Source organism: Myodes glareolus, chromosome 9, assembly GCF_982192425.1.
Source record: "Myodes glareolus chromosome 9, mMyoGla1.1, whole genome shotgun sequence".
Classification (NCBI taxonomy): Eukaryota; Metazoa; Chordata; class Mammalia; order Rodentia; family Cricetidae; genus Myodes; species Myodes glareolus.
Window position 1 is genome coordinate 2,943,412 of NC_142034.1, and position 24,627 is coordinate 2,968,038.

Here is a 24,627-nt window from a genome sequence, read left to right on the forward strand (position 1 = left end):
TTCCCCCAAGCCATCCCCAATCCTCCTCCTCTCCTTTCTCTCTAACCATCTCCCCTTACTTCCACCCCTCACCCCCTGTGCACCCAAGCTTGCCTGGCAATCTTGTCTACTTCCAATATCCAGGAGGATAACTATATGATTTTCTTCAGGTTCACCTTCTTATTTAGATTCTCTAGGGTCATGAATTATAGGCTCAAAGACCTTTAACTATGGCTAGAGTCCACTTACGAGTGAGTACATACCATATTCCTCTTTTTGGATCTGGGTACCTCACTCAGTAAAGCGTTTTCTATTTCCATCCATTTGCATGCAAAATTCAAGATGTCATTGTTTTTTACCGCTGAGTAATACTCTAATGTGTATATGTTCCACACCTTCTTTAACCATTCTTCTATTGAGGGGCACCTAAGTTGTTTCCATGTTCTGGCTATTACAAATAGTGCTGCTATGAACATAGTTGAACAAATGCTTTTGTAGTATGATAGGGCATCTCTTGGGTATATCCCCAAGAGTGGAATTTCTGGGTCTTGAGGGAGGTTGACTCCCAGTTTCCTGAGAAACGGCCACACTGATTTCCACAGTGGCTGCACAATTTGCATTCCCACCAACAATGGATGAGTGTTCCCCTCACTCCACATCCTCTCCAGCATAGGCTATCATTGGTGTTTTTGAGTTTAGCTATTCTGATAGGTGTAAGATGGTATCTCAAAGCTGTCTTGATTTGCATTTCCCTGATCGCTAAGGAGGTTGAGCATGACCTTAAGTGTCTTTTAGCCATTTGAAGTTCATCTATTGTGAATTCTCTGTTCAGTTCAGTACCCCATTTTTTAATTGGGCTAATTGAGCTTTAGTGGTGGACAGTGGAGCGGGGAAGGGGCAGCAGGGGTGAAATTCCTGCTTAAGGGAAAAGTTGCACTTGGGATAGATCACTTGTACTGGGTTTTAATTACTGGAAGCCTTCATTTTTCTAGAAAATGAAACTGAAGTGGGTGGAAGTCACGTGACAGGGCTGAGCTTTATACTGTGCTGCTCCAGCCCCACTTCTCTCTGTCCTGCAGGGCTGCGGGTAGCAGCATGGAGTGTCCTCACTGCGGGCATGTATCCCGGGAGGAGTCACCCAGGTTCTGCAGCCAGTGTGCACAGAAACTGTCTCCTGCAGCTCCTGTACAAGGTGAGGTGGGGAGCGCACAGTGGGACTCCAGGATGGAGTAGGGTCCCTTCCTTCTCTGGTAGGCACTAGTGGCCGAGCTTTCCTGAGAACTTGTGTTTTCCTCAGAGCAGGCTGCTCTGGTTCCGGCTACAGGTGCCTACCACTTTAAAAGAAAAGTTGGTTTTGGTTTCAGTTCTTGGTGAGAGCCTTTGCCAGGAAAGAGCAGCCACTGTTGAGACTGGGACCCCGAGGATGGAAGCCTTGTCCAGCATGACGGGGAGGTGGAGGGTGGGTGTTCAAAGTTCAGGGGTGACTGTGAAGTATCACTGTCACCAGACTTGTGAGTCACAACCTGTGCCCAAGCCAGGTCCTGCCACCACCCATCCTCAATAAGCCAATGAAAGGAACCAAACTGCAAGCGGAAAGCAGAGGGGCTGGAGAGATGGCTCAGCAGTTGAGGGCACTGCTGCTTTTGCAGAGGACCCAGGCTGGGTTCCCAGAACCCACAAAGTGTCTTACAGCCCCTGGTGACTCCTGTTCCAGGAGATCTGATGGCCTCCACTGACCTCCGCAGGGACCAGGCACACCTGTGACAAACAGATATACATGCAGGCAAAACATTCATAGAATAAAAATAAGATAAAGATATATTTTTTAAAAAATTTACAAAGAAAGTAGAAAACAGAAAAGATTCATTCAATGTGTCCACACGGGTAAGAGGGAACTTACCCAGTTACATAGTCAGAATCTGAACCCTGTGCAGCTTGGGCCTGCGGTTCAGGTCTTGCTGGCTTCAGTGTACAGGAAACCTCGGGGTGCTGCTGTGGCTCCTTGGAGGAGTCTCTTCTCACAGGTTTGCAGATGGCTGGTTATATAGCTAAATATTATCATGAAGGTGTGGAACAGTTCACATTTATTTTCTGCGATCTGGTGGTTACCCTGTTTTTTCTTCTTTTATTTTGGGTGAACATACTGACAGAGTATGCAAGCAACCAATGCTTTTGCCAGGAGAATGGGAGGCAAGACGTGTCTGAGAGCAAGGGTGTGTGGCATTTCTGCAACATGCCATCAGGTCTTCTCATGCTTAACTCCTTGCCAGGCTTCCCTGGCAGGTGGGGAGTGTGGCAGAGAAAGGGCAGGAAACTTTGTCTGCCCAGGTAGAAAGGGCAGCTGAACCTGGCTTGGTCACTGACCTTACGCCCTCACACAGGACTGTGACTATTTACAATTGGAAACTGAAACCAAAGTGTGAACAGTTTAGGGCAAAGTGCTAGTGAGGGTGCCCTAAGGCTGGGTTCATCCTCAGCACAGCATGGTCAGAAATAAGGAAACAGAAACTCAGTGTGGAGACAGCTCCCTTCCTCCTTGCTAGCTCAGGCTTCCAAGGCTGGGGCAGCCTGGACAGACATGGCAGTAAGGGACCCTCAGCTGACTAGATCAGAAGGCTGGGATGCATGAATAAAAAAAAAACAGAGACAGTTATTGGGGTTCAAGATGAAGATCAGAAAAGCAAAGCAGCCAAGTCACTAGAAAGATCTTACTTCTAAAAAGGCTCAGACTAATGAAGGGGCAATCCTCCAATACTCTCCGCCAACCTCTGACTCCACACTCCAGTGCATTGCTGTCTCTTTTCCTTTATATTCCTCTCTCTGCCCAGCCATTTCACTCCTGTCTCCACCTCTTTAGTGCTGGATTTAAGGCCCGTGACTCTCTAGTACTGGGATTAAAGGTGGGAGCCACCACCACTTGGATCAGTTTCTGGATCAATCTACTGTCGCCCAGGGTGGCCTTGAACTCAGAGATTCATCTGCTTCTGTTTCCCAAATACTGGGATTAAAGATGTGTGCCACCACTGCCTAACTTGTATGGCTGACTAGTGTGGCTGCTTTGCCCTCTGATCTTCAGGCAAGCTTTATTTACTAAAACACAAATTATATACCACCATAGGGCTGAGACACCAGTGCTTTCTGTCCAGAAGCCTCCAGATGCCTGGGCGTAGAGGGGAGGGGCTATGGGTAAAGATGGGTTTCCTGTGGAGTCCCTAATGGTGCAGAAATGTCTTTGTGAGGGTAAGGGCTTCAAGTGCTGTGTGTCTGTGGCTGTCTATGGGCTGCAGGAGTGTGGATGTCTTGTGAGATTTCTTCAGAATGTAAGGTCCCCACACCTCCCCTCTCCCGAGTTCCCAGGACCCAAGTAGGAGTTGTGCTTGGATATTGGAATGCTGGATGGCTCCCTGAGGGTGGGAGTGAACTGCTGAGTGGTAAAGGTTTTATTTTGTGCATTTTCATGAGCAGCTTGTGGTTTGTAATGGAGAAAGGTAAGGACTGCACGCCCTAACTGGTGAGTGTGTGTGCATGTTTGTATGTGTGAGTGTGTGTGCCTTTGCCTATGCACCTGTGTGAACTTGGATGTGTGTGAAATGACAACAGTGGGTCTCTTGTTCATTAGGGAAAAAGCTGTCCTGTCTCTGGGTCCCTGGATGGGTCAGGGTCTCCACCCGTAGGTAGCATAGGTGGGGTGAGTCCCTCTCCAAGGAGAGCATGCGTGGTGGATACTGACAAACCTGCCAGACTTTCCAGGCATGGACTGAAGGAGCTCAGCCTGGGGACACCCTGCAGATAGATTCCCCATGAGGGACTGGGAGGGCAGAAGACTGACCAGTGGGGGAGGGGCCAGGCAGTTAGTATTTGTTTTCTTAGCTCTGCCTCCAGGGTTCCCAGGCCTGACACACAGGTTGACAGGTGAACTAGGCTCTGGGGAGCAATTGTGACCAAACAGTTTCAGCTTCATGACTTGACAGTTTGTCCCATAACGTGAACACCCACATTCCCAGGCTGACATCCTTAGTGACCACCTGCAGGACTTTCCCATCTTCCAAAGTTTCTCTCCCCTTACCCACCACCTCCCCTGTGTCTGTGGGCTATTTCTGAACCCAGCTCCTGGCCTTCCAGTTGTCACACAGAAACACAGGTGGTGCCAAATGGCCTTCCTCCTAGAAGGACACCTAATACCACCAAGTGCCCTCCCGTGCTCTGACCTGAGCCCTGTCACTCTGAGTTCTGAACTGGCAGGCTCACAAGTAGGCAGCATAAAGCACAGCACTGGGCCTCTCAGTCCTGGGCCTGGGTACTTCTGTCCACCTGCCGTTGGTTCCCAAGTGGAGTGCCTGCCTTGCCTCCGCTGCTTCTCCGGTCCCTGGAGACAGATGCTGGATGCAAAGCTCATTTCCTGGTTCACTCTCCATGCCTTCTCCAGTGCAGAATTTATAGCTAGATGGGTGCTAGGTGGTAGGAATTGCTGAGCAAGGCTCTGGTCCTTTCCCTGGATAAGGGAAGACTAGCATCTTTGAGTTGAAGGTTCCTTGTGTTCCTTTGGCTTTGAGCTGCCTGAGTTTTACTTAGGAAGGTTGGCTGCTTTCCTCTTCACTGGCGTCCACAGCCTCTGCCCTACCCCTAGCTCGGCAGAGGTTTGGGGTTCAGGTGTGGGGTTTCCTGCTCTTTTCTCATCCACAGCTTTGCTCTCAGGCTGACGGCTGAATGGGGCAGGTGGGTTTACAGCTGGATCTGCTGGCTTCTCAGAAATAGGCCAGGGCCCTCCCATGTGCTTGCCTATTGGTCCTTCTCGTCTCTTAGGTTAGAGATGCCAGGTGTGGCTGGTCAGGCTAGCGGGGACACCTTCATCTGGAGCTGTGGATGGAGAAAGCTCACAATTCCATTTATTATGAGTCAGCAGCTGTGAATAAGGAGGAGCTGCTCTGTGTAGACTGCGGTCTCTTCAGCGTTTCTCTTTTACTTGTATGTGTGAGCATGTGTGTGACTTTGTAAATGTATATGTGCATAAGTACATGTCTGTATGTGTACACATGTATATGTATGATGTGTCCTTGTAAATGTATGTGTGCATGTATCTATCTGTGCATGTGTATGTATGCACACATAAATGTATGTGTTTATGTCTTTGTAAATGTGTTTGAGTTCATGTATATGTCTAAGCATGTGTGTATGCATGTGTATATGTATGCATGCACATGTTAGAGAAAGAATCTTTTATTGGACTAAAAGGGGGAGATGTTGGGATAATCTTTTTGTACACTGTGTGAAGATGTGTCTCGGTTTTACCTCAATTGCCTAAGGCAACTTCTGATTGGTTTACTCAAGAATTGAAGGACCAATAGCTAGGCAGGAGAGGATAGGCATGACTCCCGGTGGAGATAGGAACTCTGGGAAAGAGTTGGAAGCATGGGAGATTCACCAGCCAGACAGGCATGGAGGGCATTAGATGTATGGTACTGAGAAGAGGTAATGGGCCAGATGACAGAACATAGATGAATATAAATGGGTTCATTTAAGTTTTAAGAGTGAGTTGGGAACAAGTCTAAGCTAAGGCCAAGGTTTCACACATAGTAAGAAGTCTCTGTGTCATTATTTGGGAACTGTGGGTCCAAAGAAAGACCTGTTATATGTTCATGTTCATATGTGTATGCTCATTATAGGATTTTTTTCCCGACTGGACTACAACAGCGGGAGACCCTCCTGCCTCTGCTAGGGATTAAAGGAGCATTCTGTCTCCTGGCCATTTAGATGATTTTTGCATCAGCCTGTTAGGTAGCATCCTTACTCAACAGAACCTGAGTTTCTCCTGTGTCCAGGCACTGGGTGCTCCCGTGGGAACCTGGGCAGTGTGTCCCTGCCTTCCAGGTCTGCATGTGGACGGCAGTGAGCAGACAGTGTGGGGAGAAGGGGATTGGTAGGGGCTCAGGGAGGAAGTGGAGCCACAGGAAGCCGGGCTAAGAAGGTTCCAGGCAGCATGTGGCGTGTGAGGCAGAGCCCGAGCTCAGAGACAGCCAAGTTTGGAAGCAGACGTTGTAAGTAAAATTCAGACTCAGGTTTGACGTTTGAAGTGAGTGTGTGGGACACAGCTCTGGATAGGTGTGTGTCTGATGTCACCAGCACTGAGACACGTGACTGGGCATTGCTGGCCTGAGGACCCCTCAGAATTCTGGCTGGGGATTCCATTCAGGGGGCAGCCCGACCACCCCTCAGAGGTCATGTCTGGATTATATTCAGGTGCAGCCATGTCCTTGACCTCTGCCACAGCAGGGAATAAAACAAAACTAGCAAGTGTCTGGGTGACACAGGGAGACAGGACTCATTTGAGGAGAGAAAGACAAGGGTCTGAGCAGTTGTCACAGAATTTGGGGGCTTTGAAGCTGCCTAATCTGTGTGAGTGTGTGGGTGTGACTGGGGCTTCTCTGAGGAGCCAGTGGGAGTCCTCAGGATTAGACATTGGTGCTGGTGCCCTCCTTGTTCTCCACACCTCTGTCCTTGACTGCGGGGACTGTTTTCAGTTTTCCTGCAGCTTGCAGCCAGACAGGAATGCTACCGGAGATAAATCACTAATCAAAGGGATCCTTATTTACCCGTAGGTCAAATGGAGGCTGGACTCCTGTCTGGTTCCTTGGGCATTTTGTGGGTGGTCTGGCTAGTTGTGCTGAAGCTTCTGAGTGTCATCCAGCAAGATATGCAAGGCAGGGAACCCCAAGATATTGCTCAGAAGGGTGCTTGGACTACAGTGACCAACTAAATAAAGAGTGGGTGTTTTGGTGGGGCAGGGGAGCAAGTCATGCTGTGGCATCCTGCATGCATTGGGGAATCCACTGGTGTAGACTGTTAAGAAAAGGGCAGCTCTGCTGCTGCAAGAAATCCAATTAGGTAGAATCAAACCAAATCAAAATGCCCATTGTTTTATTAAGAACGATGCTCTCGGGTGGCAGAGTGCATGGCAGAAAGACAGGACAGCAGGGAGCCCATGCAGACCTGGAAACCACGTGTTTCTCCTCTAGGAGGCCATTTAAATACCCTGTGGGAGTGGTCCTGACCCCAGGGAGGAGTCAGAACCTGGCATGCTGGGATTTGGAGTCCAGACCAATACAACTCCCAGGCCTGGGGCTGGAGACTACTCTACCAACTTAACATAGACATTGGGAGCAGGTGGGCATTCAGGCCACACAATTTTGCTTTGTTTTTCCATCCTATTTGCCCCCCTGGTTCTGCAATCTCTGATCCAACCCTGTAAATCTGGAAGCAGATAGAGCATACAAGACCTCAGAGAAGGTCGCTCTCAGAGGGTATCGGTGGGGGTTAGGGGTCCTGTTTGCCCTCCCTGGAACTTGCTGCTCTTCCCTAGTGTGATCATACCTTCACTTGCCCCAGCAGATTCAGCGAACAATGAAGTCTTCGTGGTGGCATCAGCTTCAGAGGGGAAGACTGAGCAGGGGGAAGAGCGGAAAGAGGAGGAGTCCCCAGGCTCCAGCAAGGAGCTGGAGAACCCAGAGGAGTCTGATGCCTCCTGGACCATCCAAATGGTGAGCGAGACAGCCACACCTGCTTTGCCTGCCTACATGCTTCTCGTACCCTGTGTTCTGCCTCAAGCTGTTTCCTGATGTGATTTCCTTGGTTCCTGGGGTTGGTCACCTCTCAGTCACTAAACAAAAGAACCAGTGAGTTCCGATCTTATCAGAGAACAGAGGAGACCCTAGACTCTAGGGTGTGAATACACTCAGAGGAATAGATGTGTGATCTCCTCGCAGGGAAAGGAAGAAGTCCAAACCAAAGGCTGTCTATCTGTCATCAGAATAAGTCTTAAAATAACTAGAAAGCCTCAGTATGACAGCACACAGGAAGTGCAGCCTGGGAAAACCGTGGTCTGGGTGTGGCGGTGGCGCTTACCTGTGAACTCAACTCTCAGAAGGCAGAGGCAGGGAGATGAAGCGTTCAAGGCCAGTCTTGTCAGCCTGGCCCACTGTGAGACTCTGTCTCAACCTCCTCCTAACCAGGTGCCCATAACAAGTAGCTGGGTGTGGTGATGCCTGTCATCCTGTCATTCCAGAGTTTGGAAAGAGACGGGATGCTGAGTTCCAGATCAGCCCCAGCCACATAGTAACAGAGTAAGACTTTGTATCAGCATCAAACCAAACCAAAGAGACAGTTTGTACTTCAGAATTGGAGGAAAGAAAGTAGCTGAAGGAATCATTGTCACAAACTTGGAAAATTTGTTTTAAAAAATTCAATTTTATGCTGTGTGTGGCTGCACACCTTTTATTCCAGCACTGGAGTGGCAGAGACAGGCAAATCTCTCAGTTCAAGGCCAGCATGATAGGCAGAGCAAGTTCCAGGAGAGCAAGAGCTGCAAAGTGAGACCTTGCCTCAAAAAACAAAACAAAACAAATAAATCTGTGACTGGAGAGATAGCTCAGCCGTTAAGTACATGTTCTTCCAGAGGACCCAGGTTCAAATCCCAGCACTCACATGGTGGCTCACTATTGTCTGTAACTCTTGTTACAGAATTGGATACTTCTACTGGCCTCCATGGGTTTAAGGCATACTTGTAGTTAGTACACATATATAGTCACAATAAATTAAAATTTTCTTCCTGAGGAACCATCACCTATATCTGCTAGCTCACAACCACATGGAACTCCTGCTCCAGGGGATCTGTCGCCCTCTTCTGGCCTCTGCAGTCACTTGCACACATCCCACACACAGACAGAGATGCATATGCACAATGAAAAACAAATCCTTTTTTCTTTTTAAGCACTAATGCTATCACAAATGCCTGCAATGCATGGACCGGGTGGAAAGTACGCTCATGGTTGCTAGTGGGGTCGACTGGTGAATGGCTTATGGGACTTTTTGTGTGTGGCCCCTGCTGCTATGAGACATGTCTTGTCTTAAGCACTGGGCTTTAATTGTTCCAGGAATGTGAACCCAATGACAAATTGGTTGAGACTGGAAGGAAAACTGGTGAGATTGGGAATACCCCAGCAGAAGACCAGAAGAAGTCAGAAGAGAATAGAAATGACGCAGCTGCTTTGAAAAACCAAAAGGAGCAGAGAAACCAGAAGGCTGCCGCACCAGAGGCTGCAGTGAGGTGGGACGTGGTCTCCTGCAGCGCCTGTGTTACAGCTCTGCCAGAGCCATGCAGCTCCTGTCATGCCCAGCCTGCATCTCTTCTCAGTGCCTTTGGCACGTTCATCTTTGGGAGGGCAGCCCTGGGTGGGCCCACCTGGGACACCAGTCCCAAACCTCTTTCCTGTTGGTCCCCGGGTACCTCACAGTCAATGTGACCCTAAGGAGCTCTCCTGGATGAAGCCATCACTGTCCAGACTCCTAACCCACCCCACCCCCACGATCACTAGCATGTTGGAACTGGATGTCCTCCTTATTAGCTGGGGAGAAGCAGCAGCCTCCTGGGGGGCGCTGTGTCTGAGTCTGAATGCCTGGTACTTAAGGGTGTCGTCATACATCAGAGAAATAAGCCTGGTGTGTGTGAGTGTATGTGCTCTTGTGCATGTGTGCTTATTCCTGCATGTGTGCACACACCCCACAGCTGGTGTTTCCTTCTCCCTCTTCCCAGAACACTTAGCCCAGAGAATGGAGTCACTGTGTACTTCCACGCCATTGTCTCCCGTGACTTCTCATTCAACCCTGACAAGCACAGAGTGTGTGTCAGAGGGGGAGCGGGGCTCGGGAAGGAACTCTGGTCTGATGCTTGCGAGATGAACTACACCAAGTGAGTATGCGGGGGTGGGGGGGGGGAAGACTGGTACTGTCCTCGTCAATAGTCATGTGACCAAAGCAGTTGGGCACACTTTCTTCTTCCTTTTCTTCCTTTGCTTTTCTTTCTTTTTCTTTTTCTTTTCCTGTTTTGGTTTGTTAGTTTGAAATAAAGGTTTTACTTTGTTGTCCTGACTGGCTTGAAACTCACAGTAATCCTCCTGCCTCATCAGCCTTGTAGGCATGTACTACCATGATTAGTGGAAAATGAGAGGGTTTTTGTGGTTTGTTTGTTTTTGTTTTTTGAGATAGGGTCTCACTGTGTGATTTGGCTGTTCTGGTACTCTCTCTGTAGACCAGGCTGATCTCAAACTCACAGATCAGCCGGCCTCTGCCTCATGAATTAAAGCTAGAATTAAAGGCGTGAGCTATCACTCTCAGCCTGAAATGAGTGTTTCAGACACATTCTCCAGCATGCATTCTCCCCTCACACCTTAGTGTGGGTCCCTTCTCTGGGTTCTGGCAGGAAATCATGTCCTGTGGTAAAAGCACTGTAGCCTGGGGCTGGGCTTCACGACATGTGTCCTCTGGTAAATGACATATTATGTTCCTCCACAGAGACCTTCGTGAGCTCGGGTCTCTCGTCGAGGGCAGCATGGTCATTCCCAGGCAGAGCCTGAATAAACCCATCCCTTATAAGTATGTCATTCACCGTGATGGCAATAACAAGGATGCCGTAGACTACGAATTTATCTATGAGCCCCCACAGAAGAAAGGCGAGCATGTGAACCGCAGTCTGTTGGTGGATTCTGCCCGCTTGGGCTCTGGAGGTAAGCCATTGAGGGGCCTGAGTGGGTCAGCTCAGCTCCTGGGTCTTTGGGTCCTCTGGTTGGCACTATCTGCCTTTGCCTTGATGCTGAGTAAAGCTGCCTTTGGGAGTGGGGTTGACTTTACCCTTTACTGTGTGAAGAGACCTGGGAAAGTCTCCCATCAAGGAGCTGGATGGAAGGAGCTGTATCGAGGTCTGGCTGGGATGGAGGGAGACTGAGGGTGGGACAGGAGGGGCAGGGTCTGGCTTTGTCAGTGACATTTAGAGTCTTTTCCATGTTCACCATCTGTCTTCATTCCGGTACGCTGCTTATCTAACTTTATATCCCTTTCATTTGGCTGGAGCATTTGGAAGGGCACCCTGGTCCTCCTGTGTTCTGCTGCTTGCTGGCCTTGTCTTCCTGGGCTCACAGCCCATGTCCTTACAGGGGCTCAGAATCACCTCTTGTCCCTCTGTCAGAGGCAGAATCCTGCAAGGTTCCTTTCCTTTGTGTGTGGTGTAGCTGTTGAAGCAGCTCCAGACCTGGGAGAGGCAGGTGGATCCCCACCGAGTCTCTTCAGACCGTCATCCTGCCTTTGCTCAGTGTGGACTTGGTTTTTTCCTGGTACTGAGGATGGAACCCAGGCTCTCAGCATTGACATAACTTTGAAAATATTTTATTACATTGATTTGTATGTGTGTGTGTGTGTGTGTGTGTGTGTGTGTGTGCGCGCGTGCACATGCCATGCATGCTTGTTAGTGGAGGACTTTTATCAGGTGTGGCAGTAGGAACCTTTATCAACTCAATTATCCCCACAACTCTAATCATTTTTCTTTTGTTATTGTTTTTATTGAACTGTATATTTTTCCCACTCCTCTTCCTTCCTCCCTTCTCCCCCTCCACCCACTCCCTGCCTCCCAACTCCCAGTTCCTCGGGAGATCATGTCTTTTTCTCCTTCTTTGGCAGATCCATGTATGTCTCTACTAGTGTCCTATTTGTTGTCTAGGTTCTCTGGGGTTGTGGACTGTGGGCTGGTTATCCTTTGCCTTATGTCTAATATCCACTTATGAGAGAGTACATATTATATTTGTCTTTAAGGGTCTGGGTTACCTCGCTCAGGATGTTTTTTTCTAGCTCTGGTCATTTGTTTGAAAATTTCAAGATGTCATTGATTTTACTGCTGTGTAGTACTACATTGTGTAAATGTACCACATTTTCTTTATCCATTCTTTGGGTGAGGTGCATTTGGGTTGTTTCCAGGTCCTGGACTTGAGTTTTGTGCATGGTGATATATATGGGTCTATTTTTCATTCTTCTACGTGTCAAGTTATGCCAGCAGCATTTGTTAAAGATCCTTTCTTTTTTTCCATTTTATATTTTTAGCTTCTTTGTCGAAAATCAGGTGTTCATAGGTATGTGGATTGATATCCAGGTCTTTGATTCAGTTCCATTGGTCTTCCTGTCTGTTTTTATGCCAATACCAAGGTGTTTTCATTACTGCAGCTCTATAGTAGAGTTTGAAGTCAGGGATGGTGATGCCTCCAGAAGTTCCTTTACTATACAGGATTGTTTTGGCTATTCTTGATTTTTATTTTTCCAAATGTGAGGAGGGTAATTTTAAAATGGAGAGACTTGTGTTAAGGCGCTACACAGTCTAAGGCACGAACTACCGATGACCCTCTTCCCTGCTGTGAGAACCTGGCCAGTTCTCAGAATGGGTTTGTGACTAGGTATTGATTAAATATGGTTTTGTCATGAAATATCTTGCTTTGTCCTTCTATATTGATTGAAAGTTTTGTTGTGTATAATAGTCTGGGCTGGCATCCGTGGTCTCTTAATGTCTGCATAACACTTAACCACGACCTTCTGGCTTTCATTGTCTCCAGTGAGAAGTCAGTGTAATTCTGATAGGTCTGCCTTTATATGTTACTTGAACTTTTTCCTTTGCAGCTCTTAATATTCTTTCTTTATTCTGTATGTTTAGTGTTTTGATTATTTTGTGGCAAGGGATATTTTTTAGATCCAGTCTGTTTGGTGTTCTATATTCTTCTTGTATCTTCATAGGCACATCTTTCTTTTGGTTGGGAAAGTTTTCTTCTATGATTTTGTTAAGTATATTTTCTGTGCTTTTTATTGAACTTCTTCTCCTTCTTCTATACTTATTATTCTTAGGTTTGGTCTTTTCATGGTATCCCATATTTCCTGGATATTTTGGGCTAAGCTTTTATTAGGTTTACTGTTTCTTTGACTGATGTGTTTGTTTCCTCTACTGTATTTTCAGCACTTGAGAGTCTCTCTCCCATCTTTTGTATTTTGCTATTTATACTTGTGTTTGTGGTTCCTGATCATTTTCTCATGATTTCTGTTTCTATAATTCCCTTGTCTTGTGTTTTCTTTATTGTCTTGATTTCAGTTTTCAAGTCTTGAATGTTTTTTTTCATGTTTGATTGCTTTTTCTTGGTTTTCTTTAAGGTATTTGCTGATGTCTTCCAACTTTTTGTTTGTCTTTTCCTCCATGTCTTTGAGGGAATTTCTCATTTCCTCTTTAATAGTTTAATTGTTTCGAACACTTTTCTGAAGTTACATTTTAGGTAATTTTCTTTTGCCTAATCTCTATTTGCTTGTTCAAGTCTTGTTGTTGTAGGGTCTCTAGATTTTACTGGTGTCGTGTTGCTCTTTGTGGTGTTGCCAGTATTATTGCCTTTTCTACTCATCTTTTCTTCTAATTGGTGTGGTTGAGGAAATTCTGGTGATCAGTTTTCTAGATGCCAGTGAATCCAAGGCTCAGATGATTGTTCTTTGTGGTACAGTCAGTGCCTCGGTTCTGGTTACCCCTGTCGGTCACTCTGTTCCTGGAGATCACTCAGCGCTCCTGGGCTTTGCTCAGCTCCCATGGAGTTTGCTGTCTCAGGCCTGCTCTGACCTAGGTTGTCTGCTCAGATCTGTTTGTGTAAATGTCCCTGTTCTGGATCTGCTCCTACAGAGGCTCCTGGCTTGGGGTTGGTCCTGCAAAGGTTTCTGGCTCTGATATACTCCCTCGGAGGTCCCAGACTCAGGTGCACCCAGACCCACAGAGATCCTGGTTCCTGCCTACTTCCTCGGAGGTCCCTGACTCACACCCAGACCTGCAGAGTTCCTGGCTCAGACCTAGTTCCTCTGAGATCCCTGACTCACACCCAGACCCACAGGCCTACTCCCTCAAAGGTCCCAGATTCACACCCGAAGGTCCCAGATTCATGCCCGAACCCGCACGGGTCTCTGACTCTGGTCCACTCACTCAGCGGTTGCTCCCCTGTACCTGCTCCTATGGAGCTTGATGTCTCAGGCCTGCTCTGGCCTAGGTCACTGTCCCAGTCCTGCTTATGCAAATGACCTTGGTCTAGATCTGCTTCTGCTCCACTTATGAGTGAGTACATGTAATAATTGTCTTTCTGGGTCTGGGTTACCTCACTCAAAATGATGGTTTCTAGCTCCATCCATTTTGCTGCAAAATTCAAAATGTTGTTTCTTTTCTGCTGTGTAGTACTCCATTGTGTAAATGTACCACATTTTCCTTATCCATTCTTTGGTTGAGGGTCATTTAGGTTGTTTCCAGGTTTTGGCTATGACAAACAAAGCTGCTATGAACACAGTTGAGCACATGTCCTTGTGACACAATTGAGCATCCTTTGGATATATACCCAAAAGTGGTATTACTGGGTCTTGAGGAAGGTTGTTTCCTAATTTTCTGAGAAATCTCCACACTGACACCCAAAGGGGTTGTACCAGCTTGCATTCACACCAGCAATGCAGAAGTGTTCCCTTCTCCCCACAACCTCTCCAGCATAAGTTGTCATCAGTGTTTTTGATCTTGGCCATTCTTTCAGGTGTAAGATGGAATCTCAGAGTTGTTTTGATTTGCGTTTCTCTGATGACTAAGGATGTTGAACATTTCCTCAAGTGTCTTTCAGCCATTTTAGATTCCTCTGTTGAGAGTTCTCTGTTTAGGTCTGTACTCCACTTTTTATTGGATTATTTGTTCTTTTGCTGACCAATTTCTTGAGTTCTTTGTATATTTTGGAGATCAGACCTTTGTCTGATATGGGGTTGGTGAAGATCTTTTCCCATTCTGTAGGCTGTTGTTTTGTCTAGTTGACTGTGTCCTTTGCTTTACAGAAGCTTTTCAGTTTCAGGAGGTCCCATTTATTAATTGTTTCTCTCAGTATCTGTGCTACTGGGGTTATATTTATGAAGTGTTCTCCTGTGCCAGTGCGTTCAAGTGTACTTCCCACTTTCTCTTCTTTAAGTTTCAATGTGGCTGGCTTTGTGTTGAGGTCTTTGATCCATATGGACCTATTTTCATTCTTCTATATGTTGATATGCAGTTATGCCAGCACCACTTGTTAAATATGCTTTCTTTTTTTCCATTTGATATTTTTTGCTTTTTTTGTCAAAAATCAAAGATATGTGGATTAGTATCTGGGTCTTTTATTTGGTTCCATTGGTCCTCCTGTCTGTTCTTATGCCAGTACCAGGCTGTTTTCAGTACTGTAGTTCTGTAGTAGAGTTTGAAGTCAGGGATTGTGATGCCTCCAGAAGTTCTTTTATTGTACAGGGTTGTTTTGACTATCCTGGGATTTTGCTTTTCCATATGAAGTTGAGTACTGTTATTTTGAGGTCTGTGAAGAATTTTGCTGGGATTTTGATGGACATTGCATTGAATCTGTAGATTGCTTTCGGTAAGATTGGCATTTTTACTATGTTAATTCTGCCTACCCAAGAGCATGGGAGATCTTTCCACTCTCTGGTGTCTTCTTCAATTTCTTTCTTCAAAGAAATTTCTTCAAAGTTCTTGTCATACAGGTCCTTCACTTGTTTTGCTAGAGTTACTCCGAGATATTTTATGCTATTTGTGGCTACTGTGAAGGGTGATGTTTCTCTGATTTCTTTCTCAGCCCATTTATCATCTCTGTACAGGAGGGCTACTGATTTTATTTTAGTTTATCTTGTATCCTGACTAGGACTTTCTGCTTTCCCTGCTTTCACTGAGAAGTCTGGTATAATTCTGATAGGTCTGCTTTATATGTTACTTGAACTTTTGCCTTTGCTGCTCTTAATATTATTTTTTTATTCTGTATGTTTAGTGTTTTGAGTATTATATCATCAGGGAACTCTTTTTGATCCAGTATATTTGGTGTTCTGTAAACTTCTTGTACTTTTATAGGCATGTCCTTCTTTATGTTGGAAAAGTTTTCTTCTGTGATTTGTTGAATATGTTTTCTGTGCCTTTGAGCTGGACTCCTCCTTCAAATTCTATTATTCTTAGGCTCAATCTTTTCTTGGTGTCCCAGACTTCCTGAATATTTTGTCTTAAGAATTTGTTAGATTTAACATTTTTCTCGACTGATGTATCTATTTCCTCTGTTGTATCTTCAAGGCCTGAGATTCTCTCTTCTATCTTTTGTATTCTGCTGTTTATACTTGCTTCTGTATTTCCTGATCATTTACCTTGATTTTTCATTTCCAGATTCCCCTCACTTTATTGCTTCTATTTCTATTCTCAAGTCTTAAACCATTTCTTTCACTCGTTTGAATTGTTTTTTCTTGGATTTCTTTAAGGGATTTGTTAATTTCTTACAATTTTTGTTGGTCTTTTCCTCCACTTCAAGGGAATTTTTCATTTCTTCTTTAAGGGCCTCAATCATCTTCATAAAGATATTTTTAGGTCATTTTCTCTACCTCATCTGTGTTGGGCTGTTCAGGTCTTGCTGTTGTAGAACCACTGGTTTCTGGTGGTGCTGTCTTGCTCTTTTTGTTAAAGAATGTATTCCTACCCTGTTGTCTACTCATTTCTTCCTCCAGTCAGAACAGTTGGGGTCTATGTTTCAGGGGTGTCTCTTTTCCTGTGGCTCTGTTGAACACTCACTCCTTCAGGTGTAATCAGGGCAGAGCTTTCTGTAATTGTTCCTCCAGGTGCCTACAGGCCCAAGGCTCAGCTGGTCGCCCCTCCTGGTGCAGGCGTGGCTATTGCTCTGATGGTCACCCCTCCTGGTGCAGGCAAGGCTATTGCTCTGATGGTCACCCCTCCTGGTGCAGGCGTGGCTATTGCTCTGATGGTCACCCCTCCTGGTGCAGGCAAGGCTATTGCTCTGATGGTCACCCCTCCTGGTGCAGGCGTGGCTATTGCTCTGATGGTCACCCCTCCTGGTGCAGGCGTGGCTATTGCTCTGATGGTCACCCCTCCTGGTGCAGGCGTGGCTATTGCTCTGATGGTCACCCCTCCTGGTGCAGGCAAGGCTATTGCTCTGATGGTTGCTCCTCCTGGTGCAGGCAAGGCTATTGCTCTGATGGTCACCCCTCCTGGTGCAGGCAAGGCTATTGCTCTGATGGTCACCCCTCCTGGTGCAGGCAAGGCTATTGCCCTGATGGTTGCTCCTCCAGTTGTAGTTGGGGTTGAGGCTGAGGCTCAGGGGGTCAGACAATCTCTAAATGCCATGGCTGTCACTGTGGTCCTCCACGCTGCTGAGGCTTCCTCTTCCAGTGGCTTAGACTGCCCTGAGAGTCTGTAGGGAGGGAACAGGCAGTTCTGCACCTTTGCTAGCACAGGTCTCAGGGCCAGGTCTGCGGGGAGTGTTCTGGGTGCTCCCTGCCAATAGACAATGTTTGTCTTCACCCTCGCTCAGCCTTAGCCTGACTAAAAGCAGATGCTTCTCCCAAGAGCCCCCTCCCCCAATCATTTTTTTTTTAAAGATAGGATTTGACTATGTTACCCATGCTGGTCTTAAAAAGTTTTTTTAATGAAAAAGATTTTTAAGACAGGTTTGGTTTATTTTTTTATTTTATGTTTATGTGTGAGTGCCTATATACTCTTTGCAGGGGGAAAATGGTCAAGATCATCAGTGATAAATCAGGCAATGTTAGCAATGTGTAACATGAAGGGGCCTGTTTGTTGGGGGGTTTTGTCCCACCCGGTACCCCATGGCCAGCAAGCCCTCAAGAAAATCACACATAGGTCTCTATAAGTTATAAAGCTGATTGGCCCATTAGGTCAGGTTACTTATTAGCTCTTGTAGCTTCCGCACCAGCAATGAGAACACAGGATGCCTTAGGAATGATTACCACAGCTCAGAAGGAAGAGCTAGGTCCCTAGCAACCTCAATCTCAGCTCTTTTGAGGCACTGGCTCGGCCCTAGACTGGCTTTGCCAAGTCCACTTCTGGGCAAGGACACAGAAGTAACTTCCCCTTGTCTTTTTATGAGGCCTCTGAGAAAGTCTTATGTCTGGCTCTCACATATACGTATATTTGCACCATGTATATGCCTAGAAGCCGGAAGAGGGTTTCAGAACCCCAAAACTGCATTTCCAGGTTGTTGTGAGCCACCATATGGGTGCTGGGAACTGACTCACAGTCTGCTACAAGAGCAGCCAGCAAGTGTCCTCAGCTACTGAGGCCTCACTCCAGTCTTCTTTCTAAAGACTGGGTCTCATGGAGCTCAGGCCGGCCTTGGCTGCACAGTAAAGGTTGACCCTACATTTCTGATCCCCCTGCCTACATCTGCCAAACTGGGATTGCAGGTGTACTCTTGCCCTCCATGTTTATGTGTTGCTGGGGGACTAACCCAGGGCTTTAGACATGCTAACAGCACTCTACCCGTGATGTACATCCCCATCCCAGGGCTTTGGACATGCTAACAGCATGCTACCAGTGATGTAATCCTCATCCCTGGCTGTTATACATGATAACAGTATGCTACCAGCCCTGGCTGCACATTACTGACCGTGGGCTGCACAGTTGCACCCTGTACTAGCTGATAGAGTGGGCTGATCACCTGGGCTTTCCTTCCTTCCTGCCTTGGGCTGCTCCCCCGGCATTTCTGCCTTCTAGGGAGGCCAGGCCTCTGGGATCTGGAGCTCACCCACATGGGTTCTTTTGTCCCCGCAGACTGGCATCAGTATGACGACATCATCTGCATGAAGCCTCCTGGGAAGATCCAGAGAATTTTAGATTCCTTCATTGCTGGCTCGAGAAAGGATCTGGTGAGAGGGAAGAAGGATGCCGCTGCGGTCATGCTGGACCGCATCTTCAGTGTCCTCCAGCCCTGGAGTGCCATCAACCTGCAGAGCTTCATGACCCAGTTCCTGCAGTTTTACTCCGTGGTCCGAGTGCCTATGGTCCATGAAGGGCGGGCTAGGCGGCCATGGTCCAGTCTGCAATATGAAGAGAAAGAGGTACCCATTCCCCACTGTCACCAGCAGCTCTGGAGAAGGCAGGCAGTGTCCCTTGACCAGCTAGAGGCTAGGTGACCCCTGGACTGAGTGGGCCAAACACAAATGGGGCAGGAGGACCTCATGCCATCCTCCTCACAGGGTTCCACTGCGCCCCACCCTCAGCATGGTCCTGTGCTCTCCCAGAAGGGCTGGGCTCCTCCTTACACCCTGCACTGGTGTGGCTGTCCCTAGGATGCCCCCTCTTGTACCTCCACCCTGTAGGGCCGGGGACTGAGCATCCGTGTGCTTCAGTGGTGAAGCCCGGGAGAGAGGCAAATGAAGCCCTCCCTGGCACTGGTGACCCGGTCCCTGGCCCTGGTGACCCTGTCCCTGTCCCTGGTGACCCTGTCCCTGGCACTGGTGACCCGGTCCCTGGCACAGTGCCTAGCCTCTGAATGTCCCCTGCAGAGCTCACACGTCTTTCCCTCCCGGGACCAGGTGAGGGCGCACCTGTGGGAGCATGTGAAAACCCGGATGGCACCTTTCCTGGAAGGGAAGAGCGGGGACTCTCTGCCTGCCGACTGCCCTGTGAGGAGTGGACTGAAGTTGGGCCTGACCGTCCTTTTCATGGCGGAAGCAGTTGACTTTGTTGTCCCTAAAAATGACCTGGACGCGCTGTGCTTCCTCCTCACTCCGAGTGCTGACTCGGCAGAAACTCTTCACAGTGACCTGAGCCCCATCCTCAGCAAACCTCAAAAGTATTTCCCCTTCATTTCTTCTTTATTTTCTATTCTATGTGTGCGGGTGTTTTACATGCACGTATGTTTGTGCACCATGTGCATGCCTGGCGCCTGTGGAGGTCAGAAGGTGTTGCAGACAGGTGTGAGCCAACATGTGGACACCGGACACAACCTGGGCTCTCCAGGAGTAGCAGTGCTCTCAACCACGGAGCATCTCTCCAGCCTCCGCACCATTTCTGTTTTGTGTTTGTTTGCTTTATGACAGTTTCACTATGTAGCCCAGGCTGCCCAGACTCATGAAATTTCTGCCCTCAGCTTGCTGAGTGCTGGGTTTTGGGCCTGAGCCCAACACCTGCTCATGGAGCTGAGGGTCAAGGTGCATGTCTGTGATCCCTGGTATTTGGCAGGCTAAGGTGAGAATCCTTTGAGCCCATGAATTTGAAACAAAACTGAACATCTTGAAATAAAGGGATACACAGGCCACCTAGATTAGAAAGTGTGTCCTCACTGTAGGGTCACAGTGAGTTTGTAGGTGACCTCTTTGAGCCCAGTGACCTCCCCTTGGATTTTCACAGCATTGCTTGTGGCTGATGTGATTCAGACATGAAAGTTACATCAGGCAGCCTTCCCTGAGCAGCTCTTACTGGACACTGGCCTTTTGGCTTGATGTTTTAGACACCCAAGTGGTTGATTCACAGTTTGTGAAGATACTCCTCAGCTGTGTGGTGTAGAGAGAGATGACTCTAGGAGGGGGATTTGTGAGGTTCTTCAGGGTGGGGCTGGGGTACCATATCTTTATTGTGACCCATCTCCTGATGTGAATCCTGTCCAGCTATGCAGAGTTCCCTGTTCTCAGCAGACGGTGGTCATAGACCACTGGGCAATCCTCCCCTCACTGACACCTCCGTTCCCTTCTAGATGGCGTGCGTACTTGGTAAATCTGTGCTGCAGGTGCATAGCCGAGGGCATGAACCGCTGGCTGGGCACCTTACCCATCCTACACTACTGCATGCAGCTGTCCCCACCCAGGAGGGACTCTAAGAGCCAGCCCGAGGACACCTGGGCAGGCCTCGAAGGAATCCCTTTCGCACAGTTTCGGGAGAAAGCACCCACTCAGTGAGTTGAATACCTGCACTTACGATGCTGATTCCAGACCCTCAGGTGGTTGACTTTGGGGCAGCTGGTCCCCTGTTCTCATTGGAGTCATTTCTGCTTTTTATTTAGTAAGAGCTTCGATAACCATGATTCTAACTCTGCCTAGTTATTCCGTGTTTATACGTGTAGCTCGGAGGGCAACTCCAGTCCGCGTCCTTCCTTCCGGGTCTCTGCTCTTCTTTTCTGACTATGTATGCCTAGGTGGCTGGAGAATTATTTTCTGGGTATTTTCCTGTCTATACATCCCACGCCTTCACAGGATCGCTGGGGTCACACATGCTGGTACTATGTGTCTTTTGCATGTGTCTGAACTCAGGTCCTCATGTACACAGGAAGCATTTTTACACAAGCCATCTACCCGTCCTCACCTAGCCCAGGTAACTCCAATAGACAGCGCTGCTGGAGAGAAGGCTCTGCTGCCAGCCTAAGTAGACCAATACTGGGAACGTATTTCCACACAGGGCCTCCCCTCTGATAAGAGAACCTTACCAGAAATTCTGTAGAAAACTTAGATTCTAGGCGTGAAATCTATACTCTTTTTTCCTTTCTTTTCCATCCATCCCCCACTTCCTCCCTGTCCTTCCTCCCCACTTCCTCCCTCCCCTCCTTCTCCAACTTCTTCCCTCTCCTCCTTCCCCACTTCTTCCCTCTTCTCCTTTCTTCACTTCCTCCCTCTTCTCCTTTCCCAACTTCCTGTCCATCTCCCTTCCTCTCATTTCCTCCTTTTCCCCCATATTGGAGAGGGAACCCACAAAACTTTCAACTACACCCAGCTCTGCCACTGCTCTCAGTGTGGGATGAAGGGGAGCCCCTCGGGTCTGGAGGGAAAAGTCCAGCAGCCACCCCGCCCTTGTAATCCCTCCCTGCCCTCGCTGCCATTCTATTCCTGACCGAATTTGTTTCCCCTGGGCGACCACAAACCTGAAATCGGACCGCTGCAGCTCCTGCTTCTGTCCCCTCCACGTCAGTTCTGACCGCTGCAGCCTCCTGCTTCTGTCCCCTCCACGTCAGTTCTGACCGCTGCAGCCTCCTGCTTCTGTCCCCTCCACGTCAGTTCTGACTGCTGCAGCCTCCTGCTTCTGTCCCCTCCACGTCAGTTCTGACCGCTGCAGCCTCCTGCTTCTGTCCCCTCCACGTCAGTTCTGACTGCTGCAGCCTCCCCGCACCTGTGCTGTCTCCTCAGGAGCCGGGTTCTTCAGTTCATGCAGTCTAAGATGGCGCTGCTGCAGGTGGATGACTTCCTCTTCCGCTCCTGGTTCAGCCTGGTCCCGCTGGGAAGCTTGACTTCCTACTTGGAAAACTCGACAGAATACTTGAGTCGCGTGCCTGCCCGCGTCCTGGATTGTTTTCAAGGGGTTTCATACCGGCTTCGAGGGCTGGAGAAGATCTTCCACCAAAACCTAAAGGTGTGTTGTGGGGACCAGACCAGCAAGTGGTGTCTGAGCAAGAAGGGGTTAGCTGCTATAGTATTGGGAGTGGCCTGTGGGAGAGGGCTCACTTCATGGGTGGTGCCTGGGTCATGAGCTGTGAGGGGGTGGGGAAGGACTGAGAGTAAGAGAGGGATTTATCTAGAGGTGGGGAATTTTATCTAGCCAGAAGTGATGAGGTTTTTTTAGACAGATGTGGTGACATTCCCTATAAAGACAAAGGCTGATTTACCTGTGTCTACTCTATTTCAGGAAATAGAACTTGGGAAAGTCAATAGCTTTCCTAAGTTCTATTTTAAGTGTTTTAAACAGTTATGCTGGGCAGAACTACAAGGCAGTTAGGGTGTGAGCTTGTCCCATAGCTGCTGTCCTCCATCCTTCCTACACGGCTTTAGATATAGAGAATTGTGTATGTTGGACTGGGAAGATGTTCATTTGGTAAAGTGCTTGCCATACAAGCTTGAGGATCTGAGTTCAATCCCCGGAGCCACCAGGAAATGCAGGTCACGGTGGCCTGCCCTTTACTCCACAGGGGGAGTGGAGATGGGCAGATGCTCATGAGCCAGCCTAGCTCAATTGTGATCTCCAAGCCAATGAGAGACACTGCCTCAAAACAGGGTGGACAGTTCCTGATAAGAGCACAGTCTCCACACATGTGCGCATGTGGGCATGCTCAGAAGACAGCAAGTGGGAATTCTGTGCCGTGAATTTACTCATGGGAAGCTATTCTTCCTAAGTGCAGCTGTGTTGATGGAAGGAAAGACGAAGCCAGTGAACATGTGCACACAGCCGTTTCTTGGCTCACTCACAGCATGCTCACACCCACCTTCTTTTCACCAGTGCTCGTGTGCACACAGGCGTTTCTTGGCTCACACCTCCTTCTCTCCACTGTCCTAGGATGTCAAGCAGATTTTTACAATGCTGATTCACCTTGTGGACATTTATCAGGACGCGTAAGTAGGAAGGCCAAGGGCAGTTTTGGCTTCCACACTGCTCTGGGCGGCATGGTGGCTGCCCCTGCTGGCTTCAGCTTCCCACACGTGTTGTCTCCGTGGGGAGATGGAAACTAAGCCATGCTTTCCATGCTATTAGATGCCTTGTCCAGCTTCAGGGCTGAGATTTTACCCATGGTCCCTTGCTCTGTCCCTTCACTATACCTGTTACATCCGAGCCTGCCTTTAGCAAATCAGATCAGAAGACAAATCAAACGTATTACTGTTCCCCTGGCTATGACAAACACCTGACAAAGGCTGCTGGAGAAGGGTCTGTTGTGACTCAGTGTGAGGTACAGTCCATACTGTCGGGGAGCACAGTCCATACCGTCGGGGAGCACAGTCCTTACTGTCAGGGAGCACAGTCCTTACTATCCAGGAGCACAGTCCATACTGGTGGAAGGCACTGTCCATACTGGTGGAGGGCACAGTCTATACTGTCGGGGAGCACAGTCCATACTGTCGGGGAGCACGGTCTATACTGTCCAGGAGCATAGTCCATACCGGTGGAAGGCACAGTCCATACTGGTGGACAGCACAGTCCATACTGTCAGGGGGGGGGCCCAGTCCACACTGGGGGGGACACAGGGGAAACCCTGGCAGCAGGAGTGTCAAGCAGGGCTGACATTGCATATGAAATCAGGAAGTGGAGAGAGAGGAGCCCTGGTGGTCAGCTCGCTTTCTGCCTTTCCTTTAGTCTGGAGCTGCCATGAGCTGCAGCCCCAGGAATGTGTGGTGCTGGGTCCATCCCCCAGGTCCTCCGACAGTGTAGCGAGTGTTCTGACTTGACTGCTGAGCTTTCTCTCCAGTCCCTCCTTTTGTCCTTTTGCAGTACTGAGGATTGAACCCAGAGCCTCAGGTGCTAGGCAGTCAAATCTCTATTCACTCCATGCACAAACCCCTCACAGAGGACTTGCTTTTTTTCTTTTTTCTTTAACTTTTCCCCCTCCCTCTACTCATTTGTCAACTAATTCAATGATTTCTCCACCTCTCTTTGTGGATAGGATTCTTGGGGAGACCCTGCTACAGACCTACTTACCCGAGTGTCTGACCCTCCACGAAACTGTCTGCAACATCACAACCTACGTAAAGTGCTATGAGGTTCCTGTCCTGTCTGCCGAGCTTGTCTGTAAAATGCTTCAGCTCAAACCCACAGGGGTAAGTGAGATTCACACATCTGTATACACAGTACAGCCCGTGATGCTGTACTGGAGGGCATGGACTTCCTGCAGACAGGACAACCTGGGAGAGACTGACATACAGACAGAGACACAGAGACTGCACCCATGGGCATGGGTGTAGAAATCAGGACACCTAGTGAGAGTCAGTTCTCTCCTTCCCCCATGTGGGTTCTGGGGATCAAACTCAGATCATCAGACTCCATAACGACCACAGATTCTGTAATCTGTTTCTCGCGTGCCCGCAGGGTGCCACAGAGGGACCGGTTGCTACAGATAATGAAGACTTGCTGACAAGCATCTTCCAGGGGGCCCTGAGCACCACAAGAAACTGGCTGTGCAGCGTGTTTAAAAAAAGCATCTTCTATACCGGTTCATCCACTCTCCGCTTTACCTATCCTGAGGAGATGACGGTAAGCCTTCCTGGGAGCTG

The 24,627-nt window shown here is 48.3% G+C and overlaps 1 protein-coding gene across 5 annotated transcripts in view; it reads left to right on the plus strand.

Moving 5' to 3' along the window:
- Positions 1-1,029: 1,029 nt before the first annotated feature.
- Positions 1,030-24,627, plus strand: part of LOC146893369 (E3 ubiquitin-protein ligase RNF213-like) — a 109,932-nt gene continuing 86,334 nt past the window's right edge. For 4 of the 5 annotated variants that reach the window (XM_087909679.1, XM_087909681.1, XM_087909680.1 and 1 more), the window contains exons 1-12: positions 1,033-1,171; positions 7,366-7,514; positions 8,907-9,079; positions 9,566-9,721; positions 10,324-10,535; positions 18,437-18,723; positions 19,201-19,460; positions 20,361-20,558; positions 21,781-22,003; positions 22,922-22,977; positions 24,021-24,174; positions 24,443-24,607. In XM_087909679.1, the coding sequence (XP_087765805.1) occupies positions 1,075-1,171; positions 7,366-7,514; positions 8,907-9,079; positions 9,566-9,721; positions 10,324-10,535; positions 18,437-18,723; positions 19,201-19,460; positions 20,361-20,558; positions 21,781-22,003; positions 22,922-22,977; positions 24,021-24,174; positions 24,443-24,607 (2,130 nt within the window). In that variant the 5' untranslated portion in view covers positions 1,033-1,074. Of the gene's footprint in view, positions 1,172-7,365; positions 7,515-8,906; positions 9,080-9,565; positions 9,722-10,323; positions 10,536-18,436; positions 18,724-19,200; positions 19,461-20,360; positions 20,559-21,780; positions 22,004-22,921; positions 22,978-24,020; positions 24,175-24,442; positions 24,608-24,627 lie in introns of all 5 variants that reach the window. The other variant, XM_087909683.1, reaches the window with a different exon arrangement.